The sequence below is a fragment of the Pongo abelii genome, chromosome 1 (genome assembly GCF_028885655.2).
Source record: "Pongo abelii isolate AG06213 chromosome 1, NHGRI_mPonAbe1-v2.0_pri, whole genome shotgun sequence".
Taxonomy (NCBI): Eukaryota; Metazoa; Chordata; class Mammalia; order Primates; family Hominidae; genus Pongo; species Pongo abelii.
This window is the reverse complement of record NC_071985.2, coordinates 93,612,786-93,630,513: the sequence shown is the minus strand read 5'-3', so window position 1 is coordinate 93,630,513 and position 17,728 is coordinate 93,612,786. Positions and strand designations below refer to the sequence as shown.

The 17,728-nt window shown below is 45.1% G+C and overlaps 1 protein-coding gene and 1 long non-coding RNA gene across 15 annotated transcripts in view; one reads left to right on the top strand and one right to left on the bottom strand.

Moving 5' to 3' along the window:
* The window catches only part of ARHGEF11 (Rho guanine nucleotide exchange factor 11), a 115,973-nt gene that overhangs the window by 26,608 nt on the left and 71,637 nt on the right, over nucleotides 1-17,728 (bottom strand). For 9 of the 14 annotated variants that reach the window (XM_024253853.2, XM_054550925.2, XM_054550934.2 and 6 more), the window contains 11 exons: nucleotides 15,009-15,128; nucleotides 13,298-13,343; nucleotides 12,582-12,658; nucleotides 11,286-11,423; nucleotides 6,821-6,895; nucleotides 6,505-6,606; nucleotides 4,980-5,078; nucleotides 3,720-3,762; nucleotides 2,352-2,448; nucleotides 2,048-2,170; nucleotides 1,100-1,123 (listed from right to left, as the gene is read on the bottom strand). In XM_024253853.2, coding sequence (XP_024109621.2) covers nucleotides 1,100-1,123; nucleotides 2,048-2,170; nucleotides 2,352-2,448; nucleotides 3,720-3,762; nucleotides 4,980-5,078; nucleotides 6,505-6,606; nucleotides 6,821-6,895; nucleotides 11,286-11,423; nucleotides 12,582-12,658; nucleotides 13,298-13,343; nucleotides 15,009-15,128 — 944 coding nt within the window. The remainder of the gene's footprint in view (nucleotides 1-1,099; nucleotides 1,124-2,047; nucleotides 2,171-2,351; nucleotides 2,449-3,719; nucleotides 3,763-4,979; nucleotides 5,079-6,504; nucleotides 6,607-6,820; nucleotides 6,896-11,285; nucleotides 11,424-12,581; nucleotides 12,659-13,297; nucleotides 13,344-15,008; nucleotides 15,129-17,728) is intronic. The other 5 variants (XM_054550963.2, XM_054550965.2, XM_054550967.2 and 2 more) reach the window with 1 other exon arrangement.
* On the top strand, nucleotides 5,073-10,183 carry LOC129058296 (uncharacterized). The gene is made up of 4 exons (XR_008523375.2): nucleotides 5,073-5,634; nucleotides 6,352-6,555; nucleotides 9,135-9,316; nucleotides 9,732-10,183. It is a non-coding gene; the product is annotated as an uncharacterized LOC129058296 (long non-coding RNA).

Below are 17,728 nucleotides of genomic sequence, written 5' to 3'. Positions count from 1 at the left end.
GAATAATTAAATGGGACAGCAGGCAGAAGCTGGCTAAAAGTCTGGGCTGTGACCTTATCTATGCAGTGAGCCCACAGGTAACCAAGATAAGACTTCTCCCAGGAGAAGTCTTATTCTTTCCCTAAGCAGAACTCTTCCCCATGAGCAGATGATGGTCAGTGGAAGAACATGCCAATTCCCTAAAATGTAAGTAAATAATTTCGCGCCTGGTCAAGCCATAGGCAGGTGTGGAGGGCTGGCTGAGGCCTGCAGCTGATACGCTCAGGCATATGTGCAGGGGTGGGGAGGCCAGGGGAAAGGAGAAATGCCAAGCAGCCTCTGCCAAGGTACACTGCCTTCACCATCCTCCCACCCCAGTACAGAGAAAAAGAGATGGAAAAAGAGCTGTCAAGTGGCTTCCAACTGCCACAAATGAAAATGTCCAGAGCTCCGTTTAAAAATGTCCTTGTACCCACAATTCGCTGGATGGATGATGACCCACTCTGTGCATTCAATGCAGCAAGGCTTCAGCTCTGTCTGTATTTCCCTCTTAAACAGACTCCTAACCCCATTTTCTCTCCCTTATTAGTGTGTATGCTCAGGGAATGCAGACTCATTTTAACCTTGGCTAATGAAAAACAATGAGATAAAGATATAGGCTGCAAAAAAAAAAAAAAATTCTTATATGTGCCAAGAAAGGAACTATGCTGCACCCCAGCTCCCCTCTGCAGATGTCACTAACAGGCTGATTCCATGATTACTGTTACTACTTGAGGTGGTTTAAGGGAAAGACGTGAGAAGGGAGACAAAGGACTCATCTGGGTAGAGAAGCTGCCGCCAGGTAAGGGACTGTGAGAAGCGATGGCAGCTTGGTGTCTTCCCACTGAGGAGCAGACCCACAACCCCAGGCAGTGATCCCTGAGCATCAGGGGCATGGGCCTCATCACCCCTATGTTATGGTCACACAGACACCTGAGTGCTAGACTTGCAGGAACCACAGTCCTTCGTGGCTGTACAACACGAGGGACTCCCCTGTGATTGTCAGAAATGGAAAGCATAGTAGCTCAACCCCACTCCTTCCACCTTGAAAGCTGCAAATCCACATCATAGACTTGCTTACCTCCTGTCTTCCTCATACTTGGACCTGGAATGGAAGAAAGAACAGATGACTCAGACTGCAAAGACAGAGGCTGGTCACCTGGTTAGAGGCTAGGAGGAGGGTAAGTTCTTCCTAGATGAAAGGAGAGTTAGTGGGGGAAAAGGAGAGAAGTACGTTTGATGCACAAGCATTTGGTACATAGCAGGAACTCCATAAATATTTGCCGAGTTGAAATATCAGCCTTAGCAGAGACTGCATAGGTTTCATCTTCTTTGCTATTTTTACCCTGTTCTTGAAGTGCCTGGCTGTGCCTATGGATCTGACTTGTATGGAATGGCTTAACCAAGGTCACATAACTACTTAGTGAGGAGCAGTATTAGGGCAAAAAATTGCTTCTAAGCCTGAAGTGTCCCCACAAAGTCTGTGATACTGGGGCTTGCATCACAGGTGCCTATGACACTTTCGAAAATGGCGCTAGAAAAACATAACAAAAGCAGCTGTGCCAGAAGCGCCTTAATATGTTGCACTAGTTCAGTTTTCTGATGTGGATTAGTAAAAGATGGTTCAATTTCCCCTAAGCCAGTTCTAGCTGCCTCCCGAAGGAACTTTATCCACTGGGCACACACAGCACTGGCCTCACTCTGTGACAGATAAGATCTTAGAGGCAGGAAGGGAGAAAGGTCAGGAAGAGGGCCAGCAGGGGAAAGCAGAAAGCTTACCACATTCCTGGGGCCCGTGGTCTGTCATAACCACCAAATGACTATCAGGAGCTCCAGGCTCTGCCACACCCTTGAACACCTGCAGCCCTCAGCCTGACCAATGCAGCAGGAGGGCATGACTCCCCATCTTTCAGGGGCAGGAGAATCAGGCAAGAAGTGGAAGAGGGGGAGAGGTTGAAAGAACAGACCCACAAAATATGTCAACCTGCTTAGGACGTTCAGTGGGGTGGGAGGAAGCTGAAAGACTCACAAAATATCTCCAAGGGCAGCCAGCTGCTTCTCAGCCACTTGGCGCTCTCGGAGAGGGTCCCCATCCAGGTCCAGCAGGTCATTTTCACCATACAGGCTGCCCAGCCCCAGAGTGCGCTTCGTTCTAAGCCAGATAAACACAGGGAAAGAAAGAAATATACACATATACTCAACAGATGGACACCCAGAAAGAACAAGGCAAACACATATAACAAGAGATTAGTGTACGTCCCAGAGAGAAGCAGCCAGGGCCAAGAGGCGGAGGTGAACGAGGAGAGTGGTGGGAGGGCAGCTCCTGGGCCAACCTGTAGTCGTGGATCTGCTCTTGGATCTCAGGCATGGCTGCCTCTTGAGCTTCACAGAGAACACCACGGGCATCCTCGCTGTTCCGCAGGCGCGAGTCTGTAGTGGGAGACCAGAGAAAGCAGAGTGGATGGGGTACTGGGGGTGGGGGGAGATCCCTTCTGCTGAGCATCTCAAGGCATTTCAGCTCCCTATGACACTGGGAGGAAGGGCTGGCTTTCTGCCCTGTTAGCCTAAAGGGAGAGGAGGCCTGGACCTCTCAGGTCATTCCTGAATTCAGGACTAGATGCTGATATCCAAAGTCCAAGGCAAGGACAAAAATATTTTCTGGATGTTCTGTGCTCCATTAAGAGAAGTATTAAAGCCCCTCTCATTGGATATGTCTAAGTACCATCCTCTGACATCCAAGTGCAGACCTCTGAGAGGCTTGTTCCCCTCTACTGCTCCAGAAGCAGCTCACAAGGCTAAAAAAGGCAAGCACTTCACATTCCATGAAACCTGAGCTCCCCAGTAGAAACTGAAAGATGTCTCTCCTCTAGTCCCTGCATCTAGCTCCACCCAGGCTAGGCTAAGTCCTTGGGAGCTGCATTTCACTCTCACTCTGCTTTTGAGCAAGCTCTGTTCACTCTATGCCTGGGCTTTCCTCCCTGTCACATGTGCCCACAAATCATCTCTTTCTAAATGCAGCTTCCAATTCCTGTCCTCTAAAAAGCTGCCAGTGATTAGCTTCTCAGCCTGACATCACCTTAGACTGCCTCCCCTTAATTCTTCTACTCATGATTAGAAGGAGAAGGGAGACAGGCACCATCTAGCCTGCCTGGTCCTCACTCTGGACTCGTTGCTGTCAGTATTAGTTAGGGAACTTATAAAAACAAAAATAAAACACTCCCCCCCCAAAAAAAAAAATAAGAAAAACCACTCTGGAGATTCCAACTCTGCAGGGAGGATGGAGTGAGGCCCTAGTTTCTGTATTTTTTGAGTTCCCCAAGGGATTCTTGATAATCAACCTGGCTGAGGAATCCCTGATCAAGTCTATTTCCTCTTTGTTCAGATAAGCCAACGGAAGCCCAGAGAGGTCATGTAGAAGGCTGGCAGACATGAAGCCAGGTCTCCTAACTCCAAGTCCAATGTCTTCCCATGACAAGCTCCCCCCGGCAGAGTGAGCGCCTAAGCAGGGGTCTGTCCCATTTGCACCTGTCCGTAATCTACTGTGGAGTGTTCTGGAGCAATTGTCCCATGGGTCTTTTCCTCTATTAGAAGACGGTTGCCCAAGGACAGGGACTATGTCCCTTCTGTCCTCTGGAGCCTCCTGAGAGCTCAGGACAAGAAAGCCACCAAGAAGAGACTAACCGACCAATGAGCCAACTTACCAATTTCAGCCTGTAGCATCTCAGGGATCTTCACTCTCAGAGGCTAAAAAACAGAAGTGTGGAGCAGAAGCGGTCAGGTCTGCACACTCCAGGGAGATGAACAGTGTGCGGGGCGAAGAGGGCTTGGCCACATGAACTTCTTGCCTTTTTGCCTACATCTGCCTACCATCCTTCTTATCACTCTCCAACTGCATACCTGAATTCTAGGCTAGGGTTTTTGGGAAATGGAGTCTGAGGCTACAGAGCAAGCTGGTACTATATTCTAAGGACGGCACAGGCAGTTTTTTTCACTCTTATTTCCAGGCCATTAGAGCGCATGGAATGGCATGTTGTCCAAAAAGTGGACCTGTGCTGACTTAGCAGCAAGGGAAAAGGAAAAGCCTTCATTAGGCTATTTGGTGGACTTTCCTGCCCGCTCACTCCCATGGGAAAGCTAGCCTTGTGTCACCCAGCCTTGCAGTTAGCATGGTATTCTGGCTTTTGCTACACAAGTCCCTGACACCTGGATACTGGAGAGGTTCCATAACAACCAAGAGAGAACAACTGGCAGCTCTAACCTCCCTACTCAAGACCCATTTAAGAGGGCAAATATAAAACTCTTAAGAAAAACCAATTTTCTCCAACCTCATTAACCCTACTAGCTTACTGCCAAAAGAATAAAGTCACCTTGGAATTAGTCTAGTTGATCAGATTAGAAAGTCTGGGATGGCAATTGCCCTTTGCAGGCAGAAATGTTCTTGCCAGCGGGATCCCTGACATACCTGGGGAACTCTGTCCCAATGCACAGGGTGCTGTCTACCCCAGACACTCTGGGGCCTCCCACCTCTGACTCCTGCCTTTGGGCAGTAATAGCAACTCAGACTGAGCTTCGGAAACCGGGGTTTTCCTCTTGCCTCACGGATCTAGATCATCTGATGTCTCGAGACCTCTGTTTCTTCGGCCTAGGGATGGGCAAGGCAGGGAGGGTTGGGGGGAACCAGGGCACTGAATCAGGGGAGAATAGGGAGAATTTGGTACAATCTCTTCCTCCAAACATTCCAGAGAGAGGCAATGTGTATTCTATATGTGGGAACAACAGAGGTACTGCGAGATTTTTTGAGAGTGGCGCTAGGAACAGAATCCAGGAATATTAATCTCTCAGCCTAGATTTCTCTTTAAGAACCTGTCTCCGTTTGGCCAGAATGTTTTGCTTAATTTTCCCTGCCTCTGAGTAGTTCAAAGAATATAATAAAATTATAATCCAATCGATGACTGCCTTACCGCATTTTTCTCCAGGAAAATATTCCAGATGTCTTTCCCCAAGCTTCGGGAATCCTTGGGGCTTGTCTGCTGATAAACTTCTGCACACAGGTAAAAAAGCTAGCAGGAGAGAGAACTGGGTTAGAGCAGTGGTTCTCCCCTAGCAGTGATTTTGTCCCCTAGGGGACATTTGGCCATGTCTGGAGACATTTTTAGTTGTCACAACTACTGAGCAAGTGCGGTGCTACTGGCATCTAGTGGGTACAGCCCAGTGATGCAGCCATATTTCCCCAAAGGAACAGAACAGTCTACCCCAACAAAGAATTCTCCAGTTCAAAACAGTGCTGAGGCTGAGAAAGCTGGGGTCTGACTATTTCAGAAACCTGTGGTAAAATAATCCCCAACCCCTCTCCCACGGGCACGTCTTCAACACTGATCACTCCTCAACTCTGTATCCTCTCCACACGTGCTATTTCATTTGTGTCTTGTGCTGGTTTACGTCTTGTTTCCTGAGGGTTCATGTTTTATTTCTCTTTGTGGTGTGCCCTGTCTTTATTCAGGAATGCTTCTGGCACTTGGACTTGCACACAGGTGTTCAATGAATACCTGTGGATGGCTGTTCATTCTGGCTTCTGATGGTATCCCCAGAAAGACAAAACAGCAGCCCATGCCCCAGGTAAGAAGTTTATTCTGAAGAATACAACCGCAACCCCTCTCCTCCATCTGCCCTTCCTTTCTAAGCAGCTGAACAGAATGAGGAAACTGGGAAGGCTGCTGGCTCTGAGCACTGTTCCCGGCACTTTGGTCTCCATCCCCTCACATTCCTTCTTGTCATCACCTTCACACGAAAGACCCTTTAAGCCTTGCCATCTGCAAGTTTTCTCGCAGGGCCACTCTCTCAACTCCCTAGTCGGTCTGTATCTACCTGCGTTTAAAAAACTCTAGGAAGAGGCCGGGCGCGGTGGCTCATGCCTGCAATCCCAGCACTTTGGGAGGCCGAGGCGGGTGGATCATGAGGTCAGGAGATCGAGACCATCCTGGCTAATATGGTGAAACCCCGTCTCTACTAAAAATATAAAAAAATTAGCCGGGCATGGTGATGGGTGCCTGTGGTCCCAGCTACTCGGGAGGCTGAGGCAGGAGAACAGCGTAAACCTGGGAGGCGGAGCTTGCAGTGAGCTGAGAATGAGCCACTGCACTACGGCCTGGGCGACAGTGCGAGACTCCGTCTCAAAAAAAAAAAAAAAAAAAAAAAACTCTAGGAAGAGCAACTTCTCCAAGACGATTTCCTGAACTGATCAAGAATGAGTTTTCCTGGCCTTGCTCTCTTACTCCTCCCTAGGCAGCTGATGTAGTTAGCTGCGTCATACAGTGAAAAATCCCCTCTCCATAGGTTTCATCTTCTTGGCTATTTTGTCTGTCCTTGAAGTGCCTGACTGTGCCCATGGATCTGACTTGTAACAGCCAGGGAGCAGAAACAGAGGCTAGAGGTCCTCTCTGCCCAGTACCAGCAGGCACTCAATCAAGACGGATGCTTCTGACTTACCAGTGGACTGGGGTCCGCCTGAGAGAAGATGTAACGTAGAAAAACCCCCAGGTGAGCTGGCCGAGACTTCAGTTTCTCCAGATCCTGGAATATGATGTCGCTCTGGAAGGCAGAAGGATGAGCATGGTGGGAGGCCGGGCACAGCAGCACAGCGGGTTCCAGCTTAGCTCCCACGTGATTCCCCGTCCTGGGTTCATAACAGGAGGCTCCCCGCCTCAAGTTCCCTTCACAGCTGAGGCTAGTCAAACTGCTTCTAGTCAAGAGCAGCTTGTATGACAAAAAAAATGATGAAAGGAGAAAACTAGGAAACCGTTACCTCGTTGTTGAAATAACCCGGGTCATAGTCTTCCTCTGGGCCAATAATTAAAGGCTTTGGGCTTTGATCTACACCCTGGGGGAGAGAGTCAAGTTGCAGGGATGAGAAGTTATAGAGGACAGAGGATTCAACCACCTCAGTGAAGTTTGTTTAGTTGCAGCACAGCACTCACAAAGCCACCCGAGTCTGGTGAACGTTGGCATCTCACTCCCGCCCCCAAATCAGAGCAGAGATGAAATGATTTCCACTTGCAGGAAGTCAACTGCTTCTGGGTGGGGCAGGGCAGATTCAGAACAGCCTGGTCACATGACATATGAAGATGGGAAGTAGGAGAAAATGCTCTCTTCCTGTTTGCAAAAGATCTGGGGTGGGACTGTCAGTCAACAAAATAAGAGCCTACAGCTCCTGCTGGACTGCTGGGTTGGGGGCTCTGTTTTCCTTAACAGACTAAACAGCCACCCCTACCCCAAACACACATCCTCCAAACCTAGTGTCTACCACAGTGCTACTGAACAGTTATTCTGTGCCTAGTAAGTACTGGTGGCTAAATAATGATCGGAGAGCCTACTAGTAGATCTCTGTCTCTCTGAACAAATGGAGATGTGGCTGATCTTTCTCTAACACCATTTGCATTATTTCGCTTGCCCGCTCAAGAATCTGTGGTAGATCCCCATTACCTGTCTAAAATCCAAATTTCTTAGTCTGGCTTTCCTTTCTTTCCCCCCTTATGCTAATTTAAATAAAAACCTAATCCTAATGGACATGCCATGGATTAGGTATGATGAGACTTCATATTGCATAAACTTTTCAGATGCTTCACTGAACAAATTTTTCTCCTAAAGGTTCCTTGAGCTTTCAAAGCTTTTCTACTAACTCTATTTCTCACTCAATTTGATATTTTTCATTTCCAGTGATTCCCCAACAAGTTCTCTGCTTCTGGAACCCACTCAGCTTACATGTGCCTACTTTAACCCAGACCTATGATACCCCTCTAACCCACTTTCTTAAGGGGCTTTTCCTGACAGTTCCTCTCTGATGCTCCTCACCCCTTTTTTGTTTTCCTGGATATTTATGGTCTCTATGCCCAGAATGACTGAGTCACAGAACACGAGCGGCCCAGAAGGTATCTCAGAAACTAGAGTCTAACACTCATTTATACTTGAAAAAAGTGAGGCCCAGACAGATTGACTGGCATGCTCAAAGCTGCAGAATCAGGCCTGATGTGCTGTATTTGTATTTCCCAGACACATCCTGAGTATCCTCCTCTCTGAAACACCCTACTCTCTGACCCTCTTGTGGTCTGAGAGCCCCAGGAGGTGGTGGGTGAGCACTTCTGACTCTACTGAGCTCTCTGGTGAAACCTGAAAAGCACTAAGTTTTTGCTTGTTTATGGGGAGGATTTTTTTTAAAAAGTCTTTAGAAATACATTTTCTGATTACAAAAGTAGAATATGCTTATTATTAAAAAGATCAAATGTTATAGAATGACATAACAGAAAGTGAGAGTTCCTTATGCATCCATTTCCCTGCTGCTGACAGTTTTATGGAAAGTATAGGTTTTCTTCCTATGCTGTTATTAACATTTATTACTACTAAGAAACTGGAATTACACTCTATTTGCTCTTAACACTTGAAAATAGCAACTTAGTTTTCAGAAGATGAAAAAATTTCAGAAGGAAAACAAGGGCTCCAACACTATTGACCCCACACCTGCTTCTATGAGCCACCTGAAGGAAAGCCTTTCCTAGAACAGGATAGACGCCTGAACCCCTTAGCAACCTGAACTTGGTCCTTTAGTTCTACAAAGACAGGGGTATAGAGAGGGCAATGAAAGAGTGGCTAGGATAGGAAAGAGCTCTGTGTTGGGGCCCAGGAGAACTAAATTCTAGTTCTGACCCGGCCGGTAACAAGGTTAGCCCTTGGACATTCCCTTAGACCACACGAAGATTCTAATGGCCAACTTTTTTCCTGATTGTGAGAATTACTTGAGATTTTTTGGTAAAGATCTGGCACAGCAGCTGGTACACTAGCATTTTAATACCTGTCAGATCCTTTTCCCCACCTTTCCCCTCCACATCGTAAGAATAACCAAACTTTATACAATGGGTAACACTAGAGTATCACATGTTGTAATCTTTTTTAAATTCTATTTTTTGTGAATTTGGCAGCCCAACCAGAATAGGTTCAGAGAGGCTTGGTCACATGTATTCTTCTTTTGCACAGTAGCTCTTGATTAGAATTTTCTTTTGATGCCTGCATAACTCTAGATTTATAAAAAAGTATGTTCACTTAGGCCACGATCCTTTTTTCTACAGATCACACTGTGAAACTTCAGCTTCAAGAAACTTAAGAGCTCTGTGTCCTGGATAAGTCCTCCCCTAAGATGCCACTCAGAAGACAATTTTGATTACTCCCATTCAGTCATTCATTAACTACACATTATGAAGGTGGCTACTATGTGCCAGGTGCCTACAGAGATAAAGCATATAAAGTTGAGGTAAGCCACATAGGGAAGTAACAGCAGAGGGATAAATGCTCTAAGAGAAAAAAGATGCTGCTTGGAATCCTGAACTCCAAGGTGAGAGGACAAGTTTACTAAAATCACAACACCACCAAAGAGAGCTCAGTGAGTAGGATTATCGTTTGCTCTGTTTTCTTCCTTGTACCATTTCTCCCTCTTTATCCAAATTACTTTAGAGACCCCATCTTCTGAAGACCTCCTCCTGGACTCAGTGATTAATAGGCTCCCAGAGTCAAAAGAACTCCAGAAAGTAGCTTTCAAACTTTCTGTTGACCATGACTTCTAATAAATATGTTTTCACTGCAACTCAGCACACACATATGTAATTAAAACAGAAATTTCACAAAATGCTTTTATTACATCTGATGAATTCTGGTATTTTCTTTTCCAGGCTATTAGATTCTACTTCGTTAAAACAGATGCTGCTCATGACCTTCAATACTGATACCATGACTCACCAAAAGATAACAACCCACAGTTTGAAAATACCACCTGTTTAACTCCTGACACCAGTGTTTTCCAGCATGGGAAGTGGAACTCAAAATTATTTTAAGTGAGATGATTTTTGTTGAGGGTCAAAATGATTTTAGGTGATATCTGGACATGGCATTAAATAATACTGGCTCATATTGTAAGAAAGTTAGTTTCTTTTCAGTTCTCATTCCATCCTTTTGATTAACCCAGGAAAAATTTCAGCCTGGTGCCTGCATAGCTTTAATACCTTTAACCAAGGCAGAATTGGCCTCAAGCTTAATTAAAGCCTTTGACAAGCAATAGAATTGATCTAGAGTTTATTTTTCAGGTTGTTTTAAATTTTGTCTCTACTTTTTGAGTAAGTTACATCACGTAGTTTAAAATTAAAAGGACACAAAGGGGTAAAGATAATAAAAAGTCTTCCATCCACTTCGTCCTCAAGGCACCTAATTCCTCTCCTCGGAGGCAATAACCATCAGTTTCTTAAACATTCATCCAGAGATGTCTTAAGAAAGAGGCCCCTTTTCCTCTTTTTAATATAAATGGCAGCTTTCTTCTACACTGTCCTATATCTTTCTAGGTAGAATTTAACAAACTTGGTTCTAAATTTACATTTAGTGTTACATTTACTCTACATTTACCGTGTATCGTGATGCTGGTTTTAATTTAAGGTAATGACAGATTTCCTTAAGATGAATTTAAGTTTAAAGAACTTAAACTTGGCTTAAAGAAAAATATTAAGTAACATTATACAGGCAGAACGTTGAATATTTAGATGTCTAACAACGTCTGAACGTTGTTAGACACAGTTAACAGTGTCTGAAAAACAACAGGCAATTCTCTGGCTCTCAAGTCCATTCCATTGCCAGACAGCCCAGCTTCTTTGCAAGCTGTTTGCATTAAGTCAAACCCGTCTTCCTGAAGTCTCTCCTGGATCTAGCTCCACCCCTGAGAGCAGGGCGTTTCAAATCAGGTTTTGCAGAACCTTAGGGCTCCATGGAAGTGCCCTTGAGGGCAGGGGGAGGTTGATCAGTAAAGGTCCTAGGGGAGCTGAGTTTTTTTTTTTTCTTTTCTATGTTAGGGTTCCAAGTAATAAGATTTTGTTTGAGCAAAGGATTTTGCTAAGGAACGGGGAAACTGAAAATTAGTATCCTGGAGAAACACTGCCTAAACCTATTTCCTATTCTGTACAGACAGAAAGACCAGCTATCCGCTCCTTAGCTGTTACTCCCTACAGATGCATTCACCCACTCTCCACATAGAAACGGAGCCAGCCTTACTTTCATATCTCTATTTATGCCATGTTCTCTTTCTTTACTATTTGCTCTCTATGTAAGTGACTGTCTCAAAGTTTGGGTTGCTGAAGCAGGGGTTTAGTCTGATGATCCAAGACCATGTATTGGTAACACCCATGCCTCCAAATCTCACTTCTGAGAAAAGGAAAACTGCAGGGTGGCTCCAGATCACTCACCTGGTCACCGGTTGAGGGGACTGCTGCATCCGAGCCCTGCCGCCTGTGGTGCTGGGCCACCCTGGCCATGATCACAGGGGAGGTTCGAGGACTGTCTAGCCCAGGGTCTGACAGTACCGAGTTCCGATTCATCAACGACTAGAGAAACGAAGAATTCTGTGAGAAGGCACCTTGTCCGGAAGACCCTCAAGGCTCAGCTCATTTGGTGTTGGTGGTGATAACCATACTTACAACATCAGCTAAGAGAAGTGCAGTACTTGCTCTGTGCCTGGCATTATACTAAGCCCTTCATTACATATTATCTCATTCGATTCACACAGTAGCCCTTTGAGGTAGATACTATTATTCGTCCCATTTTCACACAAAGAAACTGAGACTCCAAGAGGTTATGAGACTTGCTAAGTCAGAGAGCTAGTCATGAGGTGTATCCTGGACTTAACCCAGGCAGCCTCAACTCACAGCACACACTCTTCATCACCAACTCTGTGGCCTTCCAGATAATGTCAACTGTAGATTCTTTAGGATCCCTGTCCCACTCCACTTTCTTGGTGACTTTTCCACATACCGATCCTTTCACATATATTTCACCATTTTCCCATGGACAGGGCAGTAAGAAAATAAAATTCCAATTGTTATCTAAAATTAGGTTTTTAACATGTTTTCAACCACATATTCACATATTTAATTACTCTGGCTAAGCAAATATTTTGCTAACTTCATTACTACTTCTTCCACTCATTCTTACTTTTGTATTGCAGTTCATAGTTTACATGTGCAAACTGAGAACACCTGGAAGAGATAACCTTTGAGGCCAAAACCTGAAATTCTTTTAGTCATTCCAGAAAAGACAAGCTATTTGAGAAGAAAAAGATCCACAGCAAAAAAAGACTACCACTTCTGAATAGGTTGGGTTCACTGTATTAATCTAAGATGATGTTATTCCTGGACAGGTGGAAATGTGTTTTTGGTCAAGTCACTGTTTTAGATTACTTCATCTCTGCTCCCTCACTCTCAAAGACTTGCCACAGTTAATGCCATGGCCACCCTCTCCACCGTACTCTTTATATAACAGAGTTGACAATGATAAAATGAAAGCCAGATTTGATAATCTTGCATGTTGGATGCATCTGAAATTTCTGCTTTGGAACCCAGAGCACAGTGATTACATCCTTAGAACTAGAACGATGGAAGAGGCACACAGAGGCCTCAGTGCAGCTGGTAGGCAGCAGAACCTTGGGTCAAGGGAAGGGACCCCGAATGCACGTTCTGAATGGGCCTTGCCCTGCTGGGACTCACCTCACTGAGGGAAGGAAAGCGCTCTGTCCCAGAGTCCAAGCCACTGTCCCCCTCCTGGGAATCCAGAGACAGCCGGCCTGAGAAGAAAATAGTTTCTATAATACAGAAGGAGCTGTGGCCTAGGGGAAAGAGAGCCTTTATTCTGGGCACCTGTGCGCAGGGCAGGAAGGGGAAGCTGCCACCTTTTCTTTCACCAGTTTCCCTTCAGCTCTCTCATCCCACGACCCCTAGACTAGGACACTTCCCGGCACACCTCCCCTCTTCTCTCATCACATCTAGCTTTCACCTGTCTCTGCACCTGGGCACAGGCCATGTCACCTCCTGAAATAAGACTCCATAACTCTCTCTCACAACTAGTTTTGCCCCTCAACTCCTTCCCAACCCTCCTCTAGTCACCACCCATTTCTTCTTACAACAAATATTTGCTGAATTCCTTAGTGCCAGGAGCTGTCAGGCAAGCTGCTGTCTGGACCATACTCATTCTGGTATCTTACTAGCCCTTACCTATCCCGGCTATTGGCTATACACTCAATTCTACTGCCTAAGTTGTATCCAGCTTCCCTGTGTATTTGTACTGCTTTCTCCCATTATTTCATTTCTCAGAGGGGAGTCACTACATATTTTCTTTCCTGGAATCTGCCCCATGGGGAGGGTAAACAGATAAGAAACCTGGACTAGAGATATGCCAGAGAAAAAAGGGGTGATGGGGGACTTACCTTCTGATGGCCTCTGGCTGGTGTCACCATACAGCGGAAGTATGTCCTGAAACAGAAAGGCCCACAGGGTGGGCAAATTCTGTCAGCCTCTCCCGCTACGGTTTCCTTCCACCAATCAGTGCCTTATTTGCTTACAATTAGTGGCCTCTTCCGCTTCATTGCCTCAAAAATGCCCAGCTAGAAGAGATATTGCTTCATTTGTACAGTTTGAGGATGACAATGACCCCTAATGGTGGAAAGGGAGCTTTACCATTACTGAAATTCTAAAAGCTAGCTTTATCCAATCACCCTGGACCTCAAAGCATCTATTGCCTTATTTGGATACAAGAAAGAACTTCTTAACCATCAAGAAGTATAAACAAAGGCTCAAACAGGTGACTGAGGGAAGATATAAAAGGTTTACCTTTGGAGATCTCTGAGGAGGATGGACAGGCATTGGCCTGAGACTGACTGAGCTAGTGGGATGTGAAGGAAGTGATGTTGATAGTGCTTTGCTGTTTACAAAGCACTTTTCTAGGTCACATTTAATCTTTCAATGGCTCTGGCTTAGGCATGTTACTCTCATGTTATAAATGAGGAAACAGAAGCTCAGAGATCTTAAGTAACTTGCCCAAGATACACAGCAGGTCAACCCTAAGGCCGGGGTTGGAGCTCAGACCTTCAGATTCCAAGCTTAGTTTCTCAGACTCATCACCTCATAGCACAACCAACAATGCAGTGGCAGCAGCAAACATGTACAGCCCCTGTGTCAAAGGCATGCTTTAACTCTGACAACACTGTGATCTCCATTTTATAAATGAGGAAGCTAAGGCTCCTATGGATTAATTAACTTGCCCAAGAGTATTTAAGCTGATGAGAAGTGATGCTGGATTTGAATCCAGATGGTCTAAGTCCACAACCTGAGCTCCTACCTATCAACCATGTAATATGAGAAGTCCTTCAGAAAATGAAGCAGTTTAAATGTATTTGCCTGTGTTTCCCTAACTTTTTTGATCTGGATATCCTAAAAGCAAAAGTAGATCATCTTTAAATAATTCCTATTGGCTTTGGCAAATGTTATTCTTGGAGACCTTAAAGTTTCTGGAGAGTTACTTCTTATTCACCCCAAGAATTAAGGCCTGATGGAGAGCAGTAAGACACTAATAGCAAAGTCCCTGAAGAGAATAGATAAAGAATCATCTACTCTCTGGAGTTTTCCATAAAGTGTGGTTATCTGCTGATACAGATCCATCTCAACAGACTGGGGGCTTTTATGTAGTCTGACTTTAAAAAGTACTTGTATTTCTTTGAGAAGACTCATTACTTGAGGATAGGTGGTAGGAAAGGGTACCAGACGAAATATTGGGTAAAACCAGTATAGAAATATACATACATCCACTATGAGGAACTACCCAGAGGAACTACCCAGAAGGGAAGGATAATTCAGAGACTAACACTGACAATCTGTTTATTTAATATTTCTTTCTTTCCATTGCCTATGTTGTTGGAGGGCAAGAAATAGGCTTTTCCTTTTTATGGTATACCAAGTGTCACTACAATGCTCAGCCTCTTTGGTGCTGACCTTGGTTTCTTTGTAAAATACTAAACACTTACTAGTTCAGCTTTGAGGTCCTGGCATAACCCAAGAAGCCTTCTGTCCTTGCTTTTTCCCTCACTCTATCCCCAGTTCCACTGCATGTGCCCTTACTAGAGCTGTGCCTACATCACTCACCACTGAGCCACCAGTCTCCTGCTGGATCTTCAGCTGTAACTGAGTGACTCGCCGCCGGGCACCTTCGATCTGCTCTTCCAGTAGGCTGGCGGGGTTCCGGCTATAGACCTCACAGATACGCTAGGGATGGGTGAGGAGGAGAAGGGGGAGGGGAAAAGGCAGAGGGGTGGTTAGTAGAGAATGGATGACTCACCAGTGGGGAGAATAGGCAGTTATCCCAAAACAAAGAGGAGAGAGAAGAGGTCTCTGCCTCCAAGTAGATGCACGGTATTTCAACATCATTCAGGATCAGAAAAAGATGTAAGTGATGAGAAAAAGAACACAGGAGACAACCACAGAAAGAAGACAAACACAAAGGCCTGTCCTAATCTGAGCCATTCTTCAAGGTCTGCCTTAAGTCCCACATCCCAAATGAGGCCTTCTTCAGCTACCACTCAAGTATGAAATATTTAAGTGACTGTCCAGACCAGAACATAAAAAAGTGCTAAAGAGGGAACTTACACAAAATGGAACCACAAGAAATGAGAGGAAGCAGTGTCAACTACAACAGCCAATGCCTCTGCCAGTCCCATCCTCAGGAAGCTCCTGGAGAGCAGGTACCATCCTAGCCACTTATCTAGCACTCCTCAGGGCTTCACAGTTAGGGACACCTGGCTTTGACTTCTGGCACCTCCACTTACTAGCTGTATAGACTTGGGCAAGCTTGAATACATCCTCATTGATAAAATGGAGATGACAATACCCGCCTCATGGGACGGGTGTAATAGTGGAGTGAGATTATGTATATGAAGTGCTTAGCAGAATGTCTAGCACAAAGTCACATACCCGAATACATGGCAGCTATTAACATTTCATTACAAAAGGAGAGGCTCCATAAAGCTTGTTGGTAAATAAAGACATTGGGTTCACATATTATCTAGGCTCATCTGGGGCTTCACTACTACCTGACAACCATTTTACAAATTCCCCATACTTAATATTTCATCTTCTCCAGGCCCATCAAACCCCAACCCTTCCCTAGCCTTGGCAGGTAATACCATCTGGTAAAAACCTTCCCAACTGTACTCCATTTCGAAACTTCTTCAGCCATCTTTTTCTCCTGGCTCAGAAGAGAAACTATGTCTAAATCTTTCAAAAAGTTAACCCCTCTGACTGCTTTGGGCTCTTCTTGGGCATTGTTCACATATCTTCAAAGTATTCTTTTTCCAATGGCTCCTTCTCTCCATCCTACAAAATGTTCAAGTTTCCTGATTTCAAACAAAAACAAACCACCACGACAACAAAACTCTTTCAATCATTTCTGATGATTCTTCAAGCCACTGCCCCATTTGTTTCTCCTTCTTTTCACAGCCATTTTTTCTTCTTTTTTTGTAAAGGGATATGAGCCTGTGGTTTTCTGATTTTATTTTATTTATTTATTTAAATAGCCACAGGGGCTTGCTATGTTGCCCAGGGGTGTTGAACTCTTGGCCTCAAGTGATCCTCTACTTTGGCCTCCCCAAGTGCTGGGATTATAGGCATGAGCCACCATGCCCAGCCCACAGCCAAATGTTTCAAAACATTAGTCTACAACTAGGGCCCTGCACTTCTTTGCTTCTAGTCGCTCATCAACATATACAATCTAGTTTCCTCCCATTACTGCACAGGCTACTCTTTCAAAAATCAAATGTAATAGCAAGTGGTGTGATATTAGAGGTTAGTGCCATGTGCTGTAGAAGCACCTATGTCCCTCAATTCCATCCTCAGCTGTCTCCTCTCTGTACTGGTGTTCTGGGTGACCTCTTTCAGTCATCCAGTCCCCAGTTTCAACTATCACCTTCATACTGAGGATATCCGAATCTCTGTTTCAACCCAGGCTTTTCTCCTAAGTTCAGCCCTGTTATCTCCACATGCCTGGTGGCTGGTTTTTATCTGAATGTCTCATGGGCACCTTACACTAGTATACCCAAAGCTGACCTTCATTTCCTTCCCCTAAGCTCTGCTCCTCTCCTCTATCTCACTCTGTCACTGGTATCACCTGATCTACCCAGACACACAAACTTGGAGCCATCTTTTATTCTTTCTTCTCCTTCACCAATGGATAAGTTCTACTGATTGGCCCTCTGACAAGTCTCCCATTGCTATCCTCTCCTTTTTGTTCTTACTCCTGCTGTTCTTGTTAAATCTGTCATTATTGCTTATCTACTGCAATAGCCTCCTCGATGGTTTCCTTACATTTAACACACTTCTCCAAAGAACACTGGTTTGAAAATGTCATCAGTCCCCCACTCACAGTTCTTTGATTAATTCCCACAGACTTCAAAACAAATTCCAAGCTCCTCATGGTATTCATGGCCAATAACACCTTCCAGTCACAAGACTCACTGCATTTTCTCTTTTTTTTTTTTTTTTTTGAGACAGGGTCTTGCTCTGTCACTCAGGCTGGAGTGCAGTGGTGCGATTATAGCTTTGCAGCCTCAAACCCCCGGGCTTAAGCAGTCCTCCTACCTCAGCCTCCTAAGTAGCTAGGACTGCAGGCATGCACCACTATGCCTGGCTAATTTTTAAAATTTTTTTAGAGACATGGTCTCACTATGCTGCCCAGGCTGGTGTTGAACTCGTAGGCTCAAGTAATCTTCCCACTTTGGCTTCCCAAAGTGCTGGGATTACAGGCATGAGCTACCACTCCTGGTCCCACTGCCATTTTCAATGTTCTATTAACAGCAGACTGAACCCAACTC